The following is an 18,485-nucleotide window of genomic DNA, read 5'->3' on the forward strand; positions in this document are numbered from 1 at the left end:
ACGAGGTTTCACTACGGGTTGGAATTTGTACTAGGTTCTTGTCAGTTATATTGTTTTCTGTAGGGGTAAGCATTGTAAGAATAAGTCAGCTTCGTGATTTTAAAAGAAACGCCTTGAGTTGAACCTGAGTTGTTGCGTCTATGTTTTCTTCCTCTTCCCCTGTGTCTTCCTGAAAACACCTGCGTGATTCAGGTAACTCACCGATGAGGAGGGAAGGCTGAGCGGTGGAAAGGTAAGGCCTCTTCGCGATCGCCACCAGAGATAATGTGCAGTTTAAGCACAGGTCACGGGTCGGTGGTGTTACACTTTCTTTGTGATGTGTTAAAACCCGAGCTGTGTCCGGGTTCGTTGGATTCAAAGTGGAGGGACAGGTCCTTCCTCTGACGTGCTTTCCAACTTTCCAAACAATGAATGCGCTGAGTTAGTCAGTCTGAAGGACGGACACACACGTCTAACCTTATCCTAAACTAAAGTGTGTAATTGTAAATGCTGTTAATGTTAATCATACGGCAGTCGAATGGAAAACACAATTAAGTCTGTGTTCTGTGCAGGATCTACTGTTTTTTTTTTTTTTTTTTGTTCTGATGTTAAACAGGACACACCCATACATGCTGCCCAGGAGACATGCAACACTGGCTTCACAGGGCTCAAGGTTGATGTCTAAATGCATAAGTAAAAGAGCCACCAGAAATGGAAATGACACAGGGCAGCATCTAGTGTTATGTTCAGACTGAGCACAACGCTGTGATATTATTCAGTCACCTCATTTTGTCCCTGACTGAGGTATTATTCCAGTAGACCCCTACATGCCAGCCATCTGCACTACGTACACTACTTCATATGATGTCTATGTAAAGTGAAGTTTGACAGGCCCCTGAATGGTGGAGTCACTTTTGTAAAACAGATAAATCAATGATGTAGAATAAGTACCTTCACTTCTATAGTTTAATTTACAAACACCTGAAATCCAATTGTCAACGTGGATGCACCAGTTGATATTGTTCCTTGAGAAAATGTTGAGAAAAGCAACCACTGGTTAAAGTAATAATTAGGGTTCTGTTCGCATTTTGAGATTATACTGCATGTACAGGTTTAAAATTACAACAAGTAAAATGTGAATGAATTAGTGGCATCTAGTGGTGAGAGTGCAGAATGCAACCTAAATACCCCCATCCTCTGTTTCCAAGCTGGTACAGTGGCCATCACCTTTAAAACTAAATGCAGTTCTGGTCTACAGTAGAAACATGGTGGCACAACATAGCTGCTTCTGTGACAGGAGGCCCCTCGAAGACTAAGAAAATACAACCGTTGATATTTTCCAGTGATTACACACTGACAGTATATTTATAAATACTATACTCCATTTCAGCTAATAGATCGCTCTAAATGATAAACTTTGAACATTTTAATTAGGGGTGATTCTAACATTTCAGCTAGAGGAATCCACCAATACAAATTCATCAATATGGCTGACATCAATATGGCTATAATCATGTAAATACTTTTTAGAATTACTATATGAAAACTGCATGCAAAATTAACCATGAAATCCATTTGATTTTACTCAGAGTGTCTGCTTGTCCTGGAGCTTTAGACAGTATCTTACAGTCTTAATGGGCAGATTGTGTCTCTTGTTGAAACCTGTCACACTTCTGTGCACCTGTGGAGTTGAGGTTGTTTTGTCAACTGTTGTTTCCCCTAATAACTTGCTTGGTTAGTTTATACATGTGTTTTTTTTTTGCATTTAATGGTATGATTTATATTATCACACTTTGCTGAAAGTCAGTAGACTATAATATGCAATTATCGCTAATGTGTTTATTCTGTGACTTCAGGTTTTACTGATAGCTGAGATAAAACTTTGTATACCAGATTGCTGAGTCACTTCCTTTTTCAACACTGATGCAGTGTCTGCAGCCATGTCAGTGTCAAATAAGCAGCAAAAAGCTGAATTGGCAAAAAACTGGAGTTAAATATCTGCAGGAAAAGAAGGAAACACCTGTTTTATTATCATAAGGAAATATACCAATCCACCAGTAACATCTTCCAATGGAGCACAGATCAATTTTTCCTGCCCTTAGTTCTCAGCAGCTCTTCCAGCCTTATACATAGACATACACATAGCATACATAGCCATATACATAGCATTCAGGACCCGTTTATTAACATCATTTTATCTTCCCTGCCTATCCCGTAATCACTACTTCGGGACAACAAGACAGACAACAATTGCAGGATGCACTTGTATAAACTGTTGTTCTTTAGATTATAAAAAAATGTGAAGACTTGTGTGTCCCTGGAATAGAGCAACCAAAGTCGGATCCTCGAAATTTTAACTGATTATAAGCTACATAAAAGATCAACCACATTGTACAGGATTAACCTATAATTTATTATGAACTATTATTGTGAGATACATATCCATCTCCAAGACTCAAAATTATAGAATTTCTCAACAAATAAACATATTCTGATCCCCCTGAACAGATCATTTTCATATAGCACAATGACGCTGTTAAATAGCTCCTGGCACAGTGACATAATGTAATAAAGACCTGTAATTGGTTGTACTAATGCTTGAGGGCTGCAATGGATATGATAAATTTAGGTCTTAAGCCATAGGTATAAAATGGCTCAACTAACAAGGTTGGGTTTATTTTTAATGGCATGTTTCTTGTATTTCCAGCTTGGCAAAGGTCAGGTCATTTATCATCCACGTCCCCAAAGATATTTACAATAATGAGTATAGTCACATATTGATAAATAGTCTAGTTAATGTCCAAACTGTAAGTTTGGAGTGAATAGTAACAAGTTGTAAGATGTTTTTAACTAAAATTGTTAAGTAGTTTAAATTCACTCTTATTTAATGGTAGATAGGTGCATAGAAGAACAAAATCATCCAAAAGAAATTGTTGAATTCCCCATCACTGGTCATAAACATTTTGGCCAGTGGCATAAGGTTCAAATTTTGATAAATCTGGTGTAGACAGTGTGCAGGATTCAACAATTTCACTTAATGTTTATTTGTAGTGTGATTTTTTTTTTTTTTTTTTTTTGTGTGTATTTGATTAATCAAGACATTTAAATCCCACAACATAGTAACAGTGATAGGAAAAAGTGATAGAAAAAGATTATATCTTTTTTTTTTTCCTTCATTATTTACAATTTTTAGGGTAAATAATCACCATCATAAGTCATTCCGTCATGAATTTTGCAATCATTATGACATCCAGTGGCAACTGACTATTAAATTTCCTGATCTTTGCCGTTTTATTGTTAAAATGATTATATGACATTTAGATTGTGATTTAATGGAGATATATATTTGCTAACAAGGAATTTGGTAATATTGTTTAAAAATAAAGGTGCCTTTTGACCATAATGAATAATAAACACTTGTTATATTTATAATTATATAATATTTTAAATGTGAGTATGCTGTTTAATTTCAAGATCTTCTGGAAAAAAGGTGTCTTGCCCTAGTTCAGTGAACCTAAAAAATGGGTTTGCATTTAAAGCAGCTAGAATCAAATTTTTTAAAATAGGAATGTGACAGTGTGAAATGAGTTGCTTGTAGCTATGAACCTACAAAGAATTATCACCTGAATTTTCAGTCGCAGCAGGCAAAAGCTCTGATATGCATAATGATGGTGCTACCTGCTGACAGCAGACAGGCACAGTTGGTGAGTAGCTGGTGAACATGGAGTGTGTAGCAGCTAAAGAGCCATATTAATGTGAGGGGTGTTGGTAAAGACCATGAACGGAGCCGGAAAAGAGTGAATAACAGACTTTCAATATATTTGTTCAAATAAGTAACAGTATATAGATCACAAAAGTAGTTGTTCTGTAGGGTTGTTGTATTGAATTGCTTTCTGTACAGGTGTTCATTTTATGTCTGTGACCTGTACAGTCACCATTACATGACAATTTTTGTCTCACTTCATTGTAGGAGGTTGAGTCATTCCCCATAATCATTCCATCTCTCAAATTCATGAGATAACATGTTAAGACATGTGGGGGCTTACCACTGCACTTGTTTTCTCACAACCTGTTTTCCCACAACCTGTTCTGCTCTCCCCCTGTCTTAGTCCTGCTGCACTGTTATAAGAGTATACAAGCCATGGATGAACTCACAGATATAGCCAGATTCATTACTGCAACAATGACAAATGTGCTGCACAGATCTGGTCAGAAGACTGGTACTGTAGTCTTGAACCATTTCTTGCATCAATAAAATGTGTTTTAGTTTGGCAATGTAGCGCTGCTTATGCAATGTTTTGAAGCAAATCTGAACAGGCTTGACACACTTTCCCAGAGCACAAAGCAGAGCTGGAGATATGCAACATTAGCAACATGAACGTGTATTGATGAAAACATTGACAAGTCAAAAAAAACTTGATACTATAATCCACTATATGATCTATTGCTAATATTTTTCAGTTATTTTGTTTAACCTAAAATATTAAAGTAACTGCCCTCCATGCTGTTTAATCTTGAAAAAAAAAAACCAAAACACCTTTCACTCCTTATCCTTAAGTCTGTCATTTTCATTGTATTTACCAAAGCCACCTTAGGTGAAGCTTTTTTTCTTTGGCAGATTTCTTCTTAGAATTTGTCTGTGACTCTTTATCTGTAGTTTCTTCTGACTATATTGGTGGTTGTCTTTGTTGCAGTTTATCCTGCAGGGATGTGTTCCAGTAGGGGTGTATGTGGTGGCAACAACCGCCCCAACAGATCCTCCAGGTCAGAGGGTAGCAGCTCAGGGGCCCATTATGCCCTGTGCGCCCTCGGAGTCGGATTAATCGCTCTGGGTATTGTCATGATCGTGTGGACTGTGATACCCCACAATGGAGAGGCCTCAAGTAGCACTTCCACTGCATCAGGAAACTCTACTGCAGGGCCTGGTAGTGGGGATGACCTTGGGAAGGAATCAGACAACATGAAGTCTTCAACCGTGGCTATGGTATTGGTTGGAGTCGGAGTAGCCATGCTGTTCTTGTCCATTTGCCTTGGTGTGAGGAGCAAGAGGAGAGCACACAGAAGAAGAAACCAGCCAGTGGCAACGGCAGCCCCCCTCATGGGCCATGTGGCCAGAGAGCAGGAAGAGCCGTGAGTCATTTACAGTTTGCTTTTGTTTTATACTTCCAGTGTTATTTGCAACTGTATGTGCGCAAATGTGTCAATGTCCAGGCTTTGATACACTTAAAACTGACATATTTATAGCTCCTTTGTTTAAGGTTTGATAGTGGTATCCCTCTGAAAAAATTCCCAGGAAGAGATTCCAATTCCCAAAAAAGTAAATAATGTTGAGGTTAAGAACAAAGTAGTTCATACGTTAACACATTTTACATGTAGCTGTAAATCCAGGGTCTGTCTTGAAAACTCTGCTGGGAAAATCCTAGAACCTGCTGAAATCTTGTGAATCTTGTGATTGCTTCAACTTTGGTTGTGATTGCAACCAAAGTTAAAGTACTGAGATATTATGGGATGGGCTAAAGGGAACATAGCAGATAAAGTGTATAAGCTTTATTGTTATTAAAATGACCATTTGGAACGGTTCAGTCATAGAGACAAATCCACAGAGAATTGGCACCAGATGAAAGGGAGCGACTCTTGGACTTTGATTAATCAGTGAACATAAAATGACTCTAAATGAGTCCAAATATTACTCTGTGTCTGCTGGATGTGTACAGAGGGAAGTATTTGCTAACATGTTTTCCCATAGTAACTTCAAGGTGATCATGTCAGTGTTGTGTTCACAGCTTCTTTCCACTGCCCCCAAGTGGATAAAAAAATGTTATTTATGAAATATGTGTGATCACTTTCTCTAGCACTTTTTTTTTTTTTTTTTTTTTTTTTACAAAGCTTTCTCACTGAGGGTCACCTCTTTTATCCTTTCACCAGAGCTCCAGACCCGACTGTGTACAACGTGCCAAGCTATGAGGAGGTCATTGGCAGTGGTAACTACCCTGTCCGTCAAAGCAACCTTCGACAGAGCACCTCTCAGCTGCCGTCCTATGAGGACATCATAGCAGCTGTGGAAAATGAGGGAACAGAGCCCACTAACAACTCCACTGAGGACAGCCCTCCTAATGATCCCACACCAGCTTCGACCCAGCCTGCTGCTGAGCCCCAGGCTGAACCTCCTGGCCTGACATCAAACCCCAGCCTGCCCAGCCGTAGCAGCAGCCGGGCCAGCCGTTTACTGCGGCCCCTCCTTGTGAGGAGGATCAAATCGGACAAACTGCACATGAAGGATTTCCGCCTCCAAATCCGCACCCCCACACAGAACCCAGTGACCATAGAACCCATCACTCCACCGCCGCAGTATGAAAATAAGATGCCTGAATTATAGTAGAGTCTCTTCTTATGTCTCCCTTATTGCCTGTTCCTCATGAATAAAAATATCTCTGGTTTAATGAACTAATTTCTGAAAACCCATTTCCATGTTAGTCTTAAGTAGGTTAAATGTGACTGCAAGCAGCACAATGGAGGCTGTGCAGACACTCCTAAAATGGAAATCTTTCAAGTGAAACTTTATCAGTGAAGCTTGTGATTGGCATATTTATTCCGTTATAATGCATTATTCTGTTTGAAAGGATGAGCTTTCACAGTTGAAATTTATTTTAAGATCTATAACCATCTTAGGATGGCCTTTCAGTTTTATTTAAAAGCCTGTTGTATTTTTTTTTTTTTTTTTTTTTTGCTTTATTGGAAATGATTGTATTTTGATTATCTTTTATGAATTGTGGAAAATTTCAAAAACCATAACTTTAAATTCAGAGGTGGAATGGTAACGAATTACTTCAGAGATTTTTAAGTAGTACTAAATAAAGTAGAAAAAGTATCTCATGCTGAACAGTGATTTGTAACTAAAAAAATAATGCAGTGAGGCCAAAAACTTAATATCTTTGTCAGTACATTTTGTAAGTTGTTTTAAATGGCTAATCTTCAGGTGAAATTATCTTTTTGATATAGATATTAAGAGAAGAAGGCTGGTACAGTGTTGCCGTTGTTAGCACTGTCGCTTCACTGCAAGAAGGGTCTGTGTGGACTTTGCAAGTTCTCCCCGTGTCAGCATGGGGATACTCCAGTTTCCACCCACAGTCTAAAAACAGGCAGGTTAGGTTAATTGGTGAATTGCCTGTAGGTGTGAATGTGAGTGTTTCTCTATGTATCAGCCTGTGATAGGTAATCTGTCCAGGGTCTACCCCGCCTGTCACCCAATGCCAGATGGGATTGGCTCCACCCCACCCCCACGCCACCACCCCGGATAGCAGGAAGAAGTGGATGGATAAATATTCTGTGGTACAGTAAAATACTCCTATAGGATGTGATATGATTTTTGGGATACAAAATGTCACAGAAATTTAGTTAAACTTTTAATTCTGCAAATATTAATACACACTAATGATCAGGAAAAAAACACTAAATGCAGCATCTGGGCCTCCCAAACGCTCAGATGCACTTTTTTGTACTTTCAGTTAATAAAATCTATGTGTAGATCTTTGCTATGTTCTTTTCTAATGTGTCAAACTCTATTTTACTTTCTGCTTTTCATCAGTTTCCATGTTACAGCGCTCATTGTTTAATAGGTTTAGCGCCCTCCTGTGGGTAAAAAAGGTTAAAGCCCAAACTAATTGCTTCAGTGTTACTAGATTTAAACAGAACTGGGTCTTTGCTAAGAATAAATAAGGCTAATGCAAAGTGTAAAGTTATTTGCTGATATATGAGAGAGGGAAGGTGTTAATAAAGTAAGAAATAATGTTAAGAATAGAATGCACAGACTTCCCACTTTGCCTGCTTTTTAATTATAATATTGCTGGAGATTTTATATTTCAATTTTTTTACCAATGGCCCAGATGATACATAATTAATACTCCTTCCATAACATAGGTTTTATCAGTATATGATGTAATACTTGATATTTTTATAATTATTTGAATTTTAATGAGGGTTATGAACATGAATGGTTCTGATAGATTTTCATTTGCATGCAGTTGTTTTTTTTTTTTTAAATGTGAAATAAGTAAATGATCCATATTGCAACATTAACCCCAATCTCTTCCTGCTTCCATAGGTCAGAGGAAGGTTTCATTTCTTTAAATGCAAGCAGCATTTTTAAAATAGCCCTTACTGCTGATTATGTGGAGTTAGTTTTAACTATTTTATACACTTTTAGGTAGTGTACGAGTTTTAAATCCTTAAGATGTGAAGTAACCAGAGCTGTCATATACATTGGTGTATATGTGTATTTTAGTGCATACGTGTATATTAGTGTACAGTAAAAAGTATTGGTTTGAAAGTAAAAAGTTGCATAATATGGAAATACTCAAGTAAGGACAAGTAAACCCTACCTTAAATCTATACTTAGAGTAAAATACTTGAATAAGTGTATGTACCAAGTGTTTCAACTGTTTCAAGTTTAGCATATATATACCATAGTATGTCATTTTAAAGAAATACAAACATTTGATTTTTTTTTTCCTTAATTTTTCCAAGTATCAACTATATTTTCCTCAGCTCCACCCTTGCTTCGGTTCAGAAGAGGTTTGTCTTTTTTTTTTTTTTTTTTTTTTTAAACGTGCAGCTGCCATGTAGCAGAGGGAGTAACAGCTGGCTGAGGGAAGAGCCAGCCCGGGGAGTCAGTCACATTCCTGGCTGGAATTCAATGACTGAACCAGACACAAACAAACAGAGAGGGCGAGAGAGAGAGAGGGAGAGAGAGGGGGAGAGCGAGAGAGAGAGAGAGACTCACATGCTGAGTGAGAGGGGAGACAGACTGAGAATACGCCAGACTAAGCAGACGAGGCATATTTCGGGCGCACATTAGGAGTGCGTAAAACCGCAGGAGCGCATAGAAACATCTTTACTGGTGATTGTGCGTTGGATAATACGAGTTTTGTGTTTCGGAGTTGTTGAGTTTAATTGCGTCTGTTCACAGGAACTGCCCCTATGAATTCAGCAACCTTCAGTTTTCTGAATGGATGCGCTGGGAAGCTTCTCCGGTGACATGGAAATGCGCGTTATTGAGCGTGTGGCCGGATGCTGAGGACGCCTGATCCGACAAGTCAATTTCAGCTTTCATTTTGAGTTTTGAACTCTTTTTTCTAACCGGCTACAACATGGAGGGCACGAGCTTTCAGCCCCATCCCGGACTTCAACAAACTCTGAAGCAGTTTCATCTGAGTTCCATGCGCTCTCTGGGTGGACCGGCGGCGTTTTCCGCTCGGTGGCACCAGGACTCACTATTCGGTAAAGATGGAAAATCTGCAGAAATGGTGCTCACTCTGCCAACCCAGACACCTCCGATAATGTCCGGTCCACTCTTCATCCCGTCCGACCGCTCCACGGAGAGGTGCGAGACGGTCCTGGAGCGGGAGCCCATCTCCTGCTTTGTGGTCGGCGGCGAGAAGCGACTGTGCCTGCCGCAGGTCCTCAACAGTGTCTTGAGAGATTTCTCTCTCCAGCAGATCAACTCCGTGTGTGACGACCTGCACATCTACTGCTCCAGGTGCACAGCGGACCAGCTGGAGATCCTCAAAGTGGTGGGTATCCTGCCTTTCTCGGCTCCGTCCTGCGGGCTGATCACTCAGACGGATGCTGAGCGCCTCTGCAACGCTCTCGTCTACGGCGGCACTTACCCTCCTCACTGCAACAAGGAGTTGGGCTCCCTGGAGTTGGAGCGAACGGAGAAGAGTTTCAAAGTGTATCATGAATGTTTCGGTCGGTGTAAAGGCTTGTTTGTTCCGGAAATGTACACCGGGCCGACTGCCGCCTGTATCCAGTGCATGGACTGCAGACTCATGTTCCCACCTCATAAGTTTGTGGTTCACAGTCACAAGAGACTCGAGAACCGGACGGTTCACTGGGGGTTCGACTCCGCCAACTGGCGGGCCTATGTGCTCTTAGACCCGGACTACACCGGAAAGGAGGAGAAGAGTCGTCTGGAGCAGCTGCTTAAAGAACTAAAAGGAAAATATGATCTGACGGGAAAGCTGTCCAGTAAATCCTGTAGAGTAAGTCTGTTTTCTTTTATTAACTATTGTCTTTGACCAGGCAAACATTGTTTTGTTTAGTTTGTATCTGGATATTTCTACAGCTTCAGGCCTAATAAGGCATCTGCATTAATGAACATTAACTTTGTTTCTCAGCCTGTCTGTTTTGATTGATTGTATGTTTTCCAAGTGATGCCAGTCTTAATAGGCAACCCCGAATAGAGTTAAAATGCAATGCACATATTACATGACATATTTCTATGCCTATCCCCCATATTCCTGACACAGCTCAAATAAACACACGCTCACCTTATGAATGTCTGAAAAAGGTGACAGTGAACCCTACGACTATCAGCTGAGCATCCCTCCCACCTTCTAAACACCCCCACCACCACCTCCCTGGGGTCAAACAAGGGCATCTGCATTATGATAGATTGAGTCCCGATGATATATTTTATTAGAGTGAGAGAAGAAGAGGGGGCAGGGGAGCCCATTATACTGCCACAAGGTGAGAAAGGGGATAAGAGTTTAATGAGGTTTGGGATATGGAAATGTGTGTGTGTGTGTGTGTCTGTGTATAAAGGGTTGTGGTTGGTCAGCATAGGATAAGGTGTGTGTGTGTGTGTGTGTGTGTGTGTGTGTGTGTGTGTGTGTGTGTGTGTGTGTCACCTTCATGGCTCTTTGCGTGGTTCAGAGATGCTTAAGATGGACAATGGACCAGGAGATGAGGTGGACAGTCTTTCGTCACAGAGCAGCTGTTGTGTGGGGCTCTGCTAATGAGTGGACATCTCTGTGCATCACCATGGTGCTGCTCCAGTCTCTGAGCAGGAGCCAGGAGATGTCTCACAGGGAAACCTCAGTACTCTTTCACTCTGAATGCTGAAAAAAAAAAAATGCTATCTAATAGAAACATGTCTGATTTATCACTAAGAGGAAGGTTATCAGTGGTAGATAAGATGAGTTATGATATGATGGGATTGCATCTTCTGTGTTTTCATTTTAAATTTTGAAAATATTTATGCTAAGATCTTGAATTCAGCACATGGGTGTCCACAGCTGATTTATATCACGTTTCCTTTAGAATTGGGCACAGGCTCCTGACAAAATCTTTATAGTCTGTACAGTCCACAAATATCTTGCACCTGTGACTAATTTCTTCCCAACTGCAGTCAGCAGGTTTTGATGTATCACCTGTGAGTTATATATTTTCTCAAAATGGTGAGCTCTGACAGTCCTTCAGTGTGTTTGATATACACTGGGCCTGAGCATCAAGGAGGGAGTGTGCCGGAGGGGGCAGTGCATGGTTGCTGTGGTTCAGTGTCAGTTGTGTCCCAGTTAGCAGACAGGCCTGGTCCTCGGGGAGCTGCACACCAGCGCTCTCCCATACATCAGCCTGACAGGCCAAGCTGCTGAAAGACCGGACGGAGGCTTGCAGACTACGCTCGGCTCAGCTTACCCATGAAACAAAAACTCAGTGTTATCTGTCTGCCTCAGCCTCCCCTGTTATGTCAGAGTGTTTTATTAATAAGAGAGAGCCTCGAAGGTTACCTCCTCTGCCTGTATCATCTGTCTAGACTCCCACCTCATCTTATGCACCTGGTGGCTGCTGCAGATATGGCATGGCCTGAAGATGCTCTTGAGAAAATTATGTTTTATTTCAAAGCACTTTGGAATTGTCCGGAGAGATTTAAGTGTGATTAAGAATGATTTCTCTTTTTATTTGTAAGGCCTGAAAGTAAAAAAGTCCTTTTAGAGAAACTGCAGCCTCCACTCATAAACAGAAGCTGGAGCAGAGGAAGGAATGGGACCATTGAGCCATTGTGTCTGGTTTGCATCAAACCCAGCATTTGGTCATGTAGCTCTTTGCTTAATGTGAAGATGTGGGCAGATTGCTGAGAGGAGGCTGCAGACTCTCTCATTCAGAAGATGCAGGGTGTGTGAGCCAGGCCTTGACATGTGTTGTCAAAGGGCCGTAACCCCTGACCTTTCCCCAAAGACACTGACCCAGCCTTCCCCCATTCTTTTCACACCATCCAATCACATGGCCTTGTGTTTGGTCCATTGGCCAGATGGCTGTCTGATAATGGCGAGAGAGATATTCAGTGGACAGGTAACAAACATAACTCTCAACTGCAGCTTGATGTCTAATCAAACATATAAGTTTTAGTGCTGTTTTTTTTTTTTTTTTTTTGGATTTTTTGGATCTAGATTCTAGATGATTATAGCAATGAGCACACTGCCAAAAAATGTAAATTTTATTGAAACCTGAATGTTGAATTCAAATAACTTGCGCCATTGTGTTTAACCTTGCGTATAATGATTTGAATGTTAACTGGATGATTAGCATGAAAGTCTTTTAAAAAAATAGGACTGGAAATGCATAAAATGTTTTTAAGTCAAAGTCAAATATTTCTGAGAATTAAGTGTAAAAAATGACTAAGAAGTTAAGGTAATAGGATCAATCATCTGACTGAGCAGAGAATAAAATGGGGCTCTGGAGAACTGTGTAGGCCCTCCTTAATGGAATGGATATTAAAGCCAGTCAACTGAGGCCAATTTATGCCATTTCTTAACACATTGTTCTCCTCACTTGGTGAAATAAGCCACAAAACCTGGTGCATACCCATCAAATGTATGTCAAAGAGTAAAGGTTTGTTTGCTTTTGGTTATTAGCCATATTTAAAAGTAAATAAACCAAAAAAACATATCTTGCCAACTTTTTTCATCAGGTAGGTGTATATCTGCACTTGTGTGTGGGGGTCTAGGTATAGCAAGTGTACAAGTTCGTTTGCATGTAAACAGGCAAGTGTAATGACTGGATCAGCTGCGTGGGCCAGATTAAAATGAGTTCTCTGCCGGCTCATTTCCATTCCCATCTGTCTGCTGACCTCTGGGAAGCTCTGAAAGTTGACATGGTGCATATCGTTGGTGCTTGATGGGCCTGTCTGCCCAGCATTGACCCAGGCAGCTAAGACCCAACCAACCTACATTACTCAAATAAAAAATTAAATCAGTGTCATTTGGTTCTGATTTAGCAGATTTTTAAATCTTATTCCCAGTGCAACAAATTCATGTTTTTGTTCCTTTGTTGCTTGGCTTTAAATCATTTTCTTTTACTTATCCTTCTCAAAAACATGAATCTTTTAAGAGCAGTCGCCTGAGTCCCAGCCCCCTCACCTCCACAGCGCGCAACTCCCCACTGACCAACCCCCTTGCAAAGACCATCACCTCAACTGCTGGACAGAGCATTTGGCCGAAGCAGGGATGGCGTGTCAAGGCAAAAGGGTGTTGCGAGCTCCCAAGGGTTGTGGCCTCCATTCGGGCAGTGGTGACCCTCGTGTTAAAAGGGTGTCAGCTGGGGTTCTGTCATGAGTGATGTGTGCTAAAGACCTGCCGCCTCTTTTGTGTGAAGGCCGGGCATTCACAGGCTGTGAAGTGCAGCCATTTCTCTTTGTTTGTGTCTTGTTCCTTTAGGCACTATGTGGATAGGTCTGTAACCTCCAGCCTCACACAGGGTGGGAAATCCACGTCTGTGAGTTTGCCATGTCACTGGTTTCCTGGCTGTGTGCTCAAAGACAGATTGGAGCCTGTAGTGGTGTCTGCATGTCTGATAGAGAAAGGACTGGATGGTAATTCAGTATGGTTGTTTACTGTCTTCAGGCGAAATCATATAATGATAATATAGTTATTCTACAAATATCCATTGTCCAAATTTCTCCATGTAAGCTTAATTATAATCAAATAGAATTAGTTTTTGAAGGTTTGCTTTACACAAATAATTATATGGTATAATACAGTGGACTAAAGTTAATGCCTGGAATATCAGTTTGATTACTGTCCTTATGCAGACGTATTTCAGATTTATAGAGTGATTAGGTATAATATTTTTGATCAAAGTCCTCTACAAAGATAAATGCGGTGATATGTTTCAGATGCCTCAAAATTTGTGAGAAATATAATACCAAACATAAAAATCAGGGACACATTGAAAATTCAAACAAAAAATGGAAAATGTTTGATAGCATGTCTTTTATATAGACACATACAGATATTTATGTAAAGAGAAAACATTTCAAATATGACACTGATTTCTGATACTGAAGTCTGAGCTAGAGAAATGCCATCACCACTTTATTGTATACAATCATTAAATTGAATATTTTCAGCAAATTCACCTTCACAGAACAAAACTAACACTATCTGGTTACATGTAGAGATATTATATTAGTATTTTCTGTTTATATTTTTGATCAGTTTATGTGGACAGTGTTTTTCCCCATTCCCCTCTAAACCCAGATGACACAGCATGTGAAAGATGCCTTGTATAACCCTTACACTGCGGGAGGAGGATGATTATTGTTGATCGGTGATGATGAGATGAGGGAGGAGATGAGTGCTGGCTGTGACTGTAGTCAACAAGCCAGTCAGTCAGTCAGTTGGTCCGTTAGTGGCAGAACAGATGCCTGCATTGGGTTAGTGTTATTCCACAATCATCATCAATTCCTCCTCGATCACCTCCTGATTTCCAGCCCCATGATTAAGAGTTAGGCCCATCTGGTGCAAAGACAGGAAATCCTGGAGTCTGCATCTGCTGGCTGAGCTACTAAGCTGCTGCAGTCGGGGAGGGGGGGTTGTAAACTCTGATAATCCTACATAACTCCTGGAATGCAGAGACCACAGTGCACATCAAAACCGTCTTCTTCTCTGGACAGTGTCTTCAGAATCATGGACACACTGAATATCAGCCATGGATTCTCTCCTCCTTTTCTGGCCCACTCAAAACATCCTCACAATTTATAACTAGTCCCTCTGGAATTTTGCAATTAGAGCATGAATTAGATATACTGCAATGCATTTATTACATGGAGATACCAGCAGTGCAATTGCACATACCAACTGAAGTGCTTTTGTGACCAGAGACATAAGCAGGAATGCAGTGTTTATCCCCTTAAAATTTCTCTTTGTCTCTCCTTAATGACCTACAGCTACAAAACTGTTAGACCACATTGGAAATGTGCTAATGGAGCTCCAGCCAGAGCAGAAGTAGGCCCTGCTGGTGCCATATGACAAATCGCCATGCTGCTCTCGCCTACAATCCGCCCACCGACCACCTCCAAAGCTATCAGGAGGATTAGCTCACGCAGCTAAACCAAACAGACTGCTCAGTGTTCAGACAGCATTTGGTCCAAATCTTGTTCATGCCTCCTGTTTTGATGGCTAGCAGATCACAATTGGGGCCGTTATCAGTTCACTTGCAACTGGTGTGGTGCCAAGTTGCTGTGCAGTGCTGTGTGCGGCTGCGGGAAAAGGAAAATTAATGTTTTAGGGATTTACATGGCTTCCTTGCTCTTTGGGATATGCATATTTTATTTTAGGATTAGGATGGTTTAGATTAACTTAGAATTCTCTGCTGAGTTCAGAAGACAGTTAAATACAGGAGACACACACTGGTGTGGAGGTACTTTTTGTCTTTGTCTGCTGGTGACCAAAAGGCTCAGAACTCGATTACAGAAAAATAGTTTGCATCACAGACCTGTTTTGTATATTTTTGCGCGTGTGGGCAGGTGTGTGCCTCAACATTTTGAGGCCTCTGTCAGACTCCACACACTCCCAGAAAGGACTCGTCCTCAGTCGGAGTCTGCTCCGTAGGCTTGTGATTGGAGGGAGGCTGTGGTTGCTAAGCAGAGCTGCTCTTCCTGTGCTAAATAAGAACTTCGTGCTCTCTGGCTGGTGGGCTCAAAGAAGCGTGCCAGAACACAGACATACACACACATATGTACTCACAGACCTCGCAGTGCATGGACCTCTTACAGTACAGAGACCTCACCCTGTTCCATTCACTGTCCATCCCCTTTCATTGTGACCTCCATGCTGTGATTTGATGAGCCTGCTGCTACTACTTTCTTTTCTGAACTCCTCCTCCACTCTGCATCACACACACTTCTCCCAGAGGCCAGAACCATACAAAGCCTCCCCTCTCCATCACCAAGACCCCCTTGTCTGACACCTTCTCTGCCTGACCACCATTGCTCACCTCCTCCATTTGACACCTCCTCAACCTTGTAGGACACACACAGACATATACAGACACAGCCTGTCTTCCTCTCCTCCACAGAGATCTCCTACTGCACTCCCCCTCACACTGTATTATACTTAGATCTCCACCTCCACTGTAGTGAGTGCATGCTGTATCGGTCTGTATTCAGTGGCCTACATACACCACACATGTATCACTGTGCTGTTCCAGGGGTGTGAGGGCTGCTTGTCTCATTTTGAAGATAGATAGATAGATAGATAGATAGATACATAGATAGATAGGTAGGTAAGTAGATAGACAGATGGATAGACAGAAATAAATGGAGAGGTAGTGTTTCTTTGTCAGGATGACCTTGTAACCATCCTCTCTCTCCTTCTCCAGGCTCATTTCAAGGGCCCACTAAATGAACAAATGCTGCTGTGCTGCCAGGACACATCTGAAAATCTGATCCAAGAGAAATATGTCCTCTCTTTGACAATCTGCACATACTGTGGAGCTCTGAACTGACCAGCTCACAACATGGTTTATTTCTCTTAGCTTAGTTTTCGTAGGGCTTTGGGTTGTATAGCAGAACAATCATTTCGTGTTGGTGAAAAGCTGCAAGCCCCCATGTGCTCTTCAAACCAGCTCGACATGCTTTCTTGCAGAGATGGAGCAATGCAGTATTGTCAGCAGGCACCCGTATCAAATGAATTCAGCACAGCTGTCCTAGCAGACTCTATTGCAGTGAGGGGGGAAAGTTATTTATTTAGTATTACTATCACCCCAGGATCCATCATGCTCATTTTTTGCCACACCATCATCTGTTGAGGTGAAACTTTCCCCTCTTTGGCCTTGTTAGTTTTGTTTTATTAAAAAGCAAAATGCACTGTATCTCTGCAAATGCATCCCGCTGAAGAGTTAGCCACCTGCCCCACCCTTCTTTTTCTGCTCTTATTATCAATACAGCAGGGTCCACGTTTATTGGCTGGGACACAGTTGCTCACATGCTGAGGACACCACTTACCCCACCCCCACCCCCCAAAAAGTTCCCTGTTTTGCAGGTGTCTAATAGTTGCAGACTTGCACCACACTGTGCTCACTGTGTCCGCCGCCCAGCACGGTCATTTGCCTCCTTGCGCTTGTGGCGTTGGCAAGCGTCTAGTTTTATTTCCAGCCAGTCGACAAACGCAGGCACAGACAGCCCTGGCCTGAAATAGAGCAAGCCTTCCCTTTATCCTGTAATGATGGGAACTATTCTTGTGTCTTGTGTTTTAAGAAGTGTATGGCTGGTGTCAAGAGCTGGTACGCACAACATCTAATAAAACATCAAGCTACTTTTCAGATCATTAGATTATATTTAAAAAATAAGAACTAACCCTCCTTTTGCCACCTATAATCTACTATGGAAGTGTGTGTCACAAGCTGAAAGCTTTGAACTAGGCTATTGCACTAAACAAACATATTTTAGAGCTAATCAATTCACTTGTGTCCTTGTTAGTTGAATGTGTTAAATCAAAAAAAAAAACACTGGTTTAGCCAGGGCACCTGTCCCATATGGAATGTATGAATTATTCCAAAGGTAATAACCGGGCATTGTTGGTGCATTCATCTTCACAAAGACACCCTTTTCTGCACGTCCATATTTAATTCACCCATTTCAGCTGCTGAACTGTATAGGCTGCTGATATAATGAGTCCCTCCAAAGAGATTAGTCACTCTATCATCAACACAGCTCCCTAATTTCTCAGCCTTTGTTGTGGTGCAGGCTGTACTAAATGGGATAAAGGGGCTTGGCCAGACTCTGAGGGAGGAAGTGGCTTTTGTGTTGCTAGCAGGTGCAGTGGAATGACGGTGGGGTTTTTGGGTTGTATGTGTGTGTGTGCGTATGTGCATGACCACATGTGTGCTTGCAGTTCTGTGTCTGGTCAGGCCAGGAGAGTATGTGCTCACTGAGTGCCGCTGAGATACACCAGGAACCTCTGGAGCTTGATTTGAACCCTCAATCACAGGGCTCCTCAGGGGTTTGCAGTAAATTCTTCTGGCGAATGGTTTTCACTCCCCATCCTCCTCCTCTTCTTTCTCTCTCTTTCTACTCACATCTGGTGAACAGCACTAGAACCCCTGTCATCTTTTACTGTGTTGAGGTCATTTCCACCCTATCGGTAAAGTGGAAACACATGATGTGCAGGGTTCGGCCTTAATGGGGTGGGGCTGGCATGGACCAACACTGACACAGCTCTACAGCCAAGAGCTGCCAAAAGAGTCTTTCTGTGGAATGCCCCCAAATTGAAAATGAAAGACATTTAGGGTAAATAATGTTAGAATATATGTATACTCATTCAATGTTACTACTAATTAGTTACTTTAGTAGTTAAGTTATTTTTTTATAGTGCATGGTTCTAGAGGTTTTTTTTCCTTGTAAGAAAATGGAGTTCATCCTGCAAGAACAGCAAACTGGTGCTCATTCA

The 18,485-nt window shown here is 41.4% G+C and overlaps 2 protein-coding genes across 2 annotated transcripts in view; both read left to right on the forward strand.

Moving 5' to 3' along the window:
- Window positions 1-7,441, forward strand: tmem51b (transmembrane protein 51b). Its single transcript, XM_026307221.1, has 3 exons — window positions 1-232; window positions 4,674-5,109; window positions 5,905-7,441. The coding sequence occupies exons 2-3, from the start codon at window positions 4,688-4,690 to the stop codon at window positions 6,353-6,355; spliced, it is 873 nt and encodes a 290-aa protein (XP_026163006.1). The 5' UTR covers window positions 1-232; window positions 4,674-4,687; the 3' UTR covers window positions 6,356-7,441.
- A 1,684-nt stretch (window positions 7,442-9,125) lies between these two features.
- The window catches only part of skib (v-ski avian sarcoma viral oncogene homolog b), a 28,728-nt gene continuing 19,368 nt past the window's right edge, over window positions 9,126-18,485 (forward strand). Inside the window, exon 1 of the mRNA XM_026308071.2 lies at window positions 9,126-10,019. Coding sequence (XP_026163856.1) covers window positions 9,126-10,019 — 894 coding nt within the window. The remainder of the gene's footprint in view (window positions 10,020-18,485) is intronic.

This window comes from Mastacembelus armatus, chromosome 5 (assembly GCF_900324485.2).
Source record: "Mastacembelus armatus chromosome 5, fMasArm1.2, whole genome shotgun sequence".
NCBI classification, from domain to species: Eukaryota; Metazoa; Chordata; class Actinopteri; order Synbranchiformes; family Mastacembelidae; genus Mastacembelus; species Mastacembelus armatus.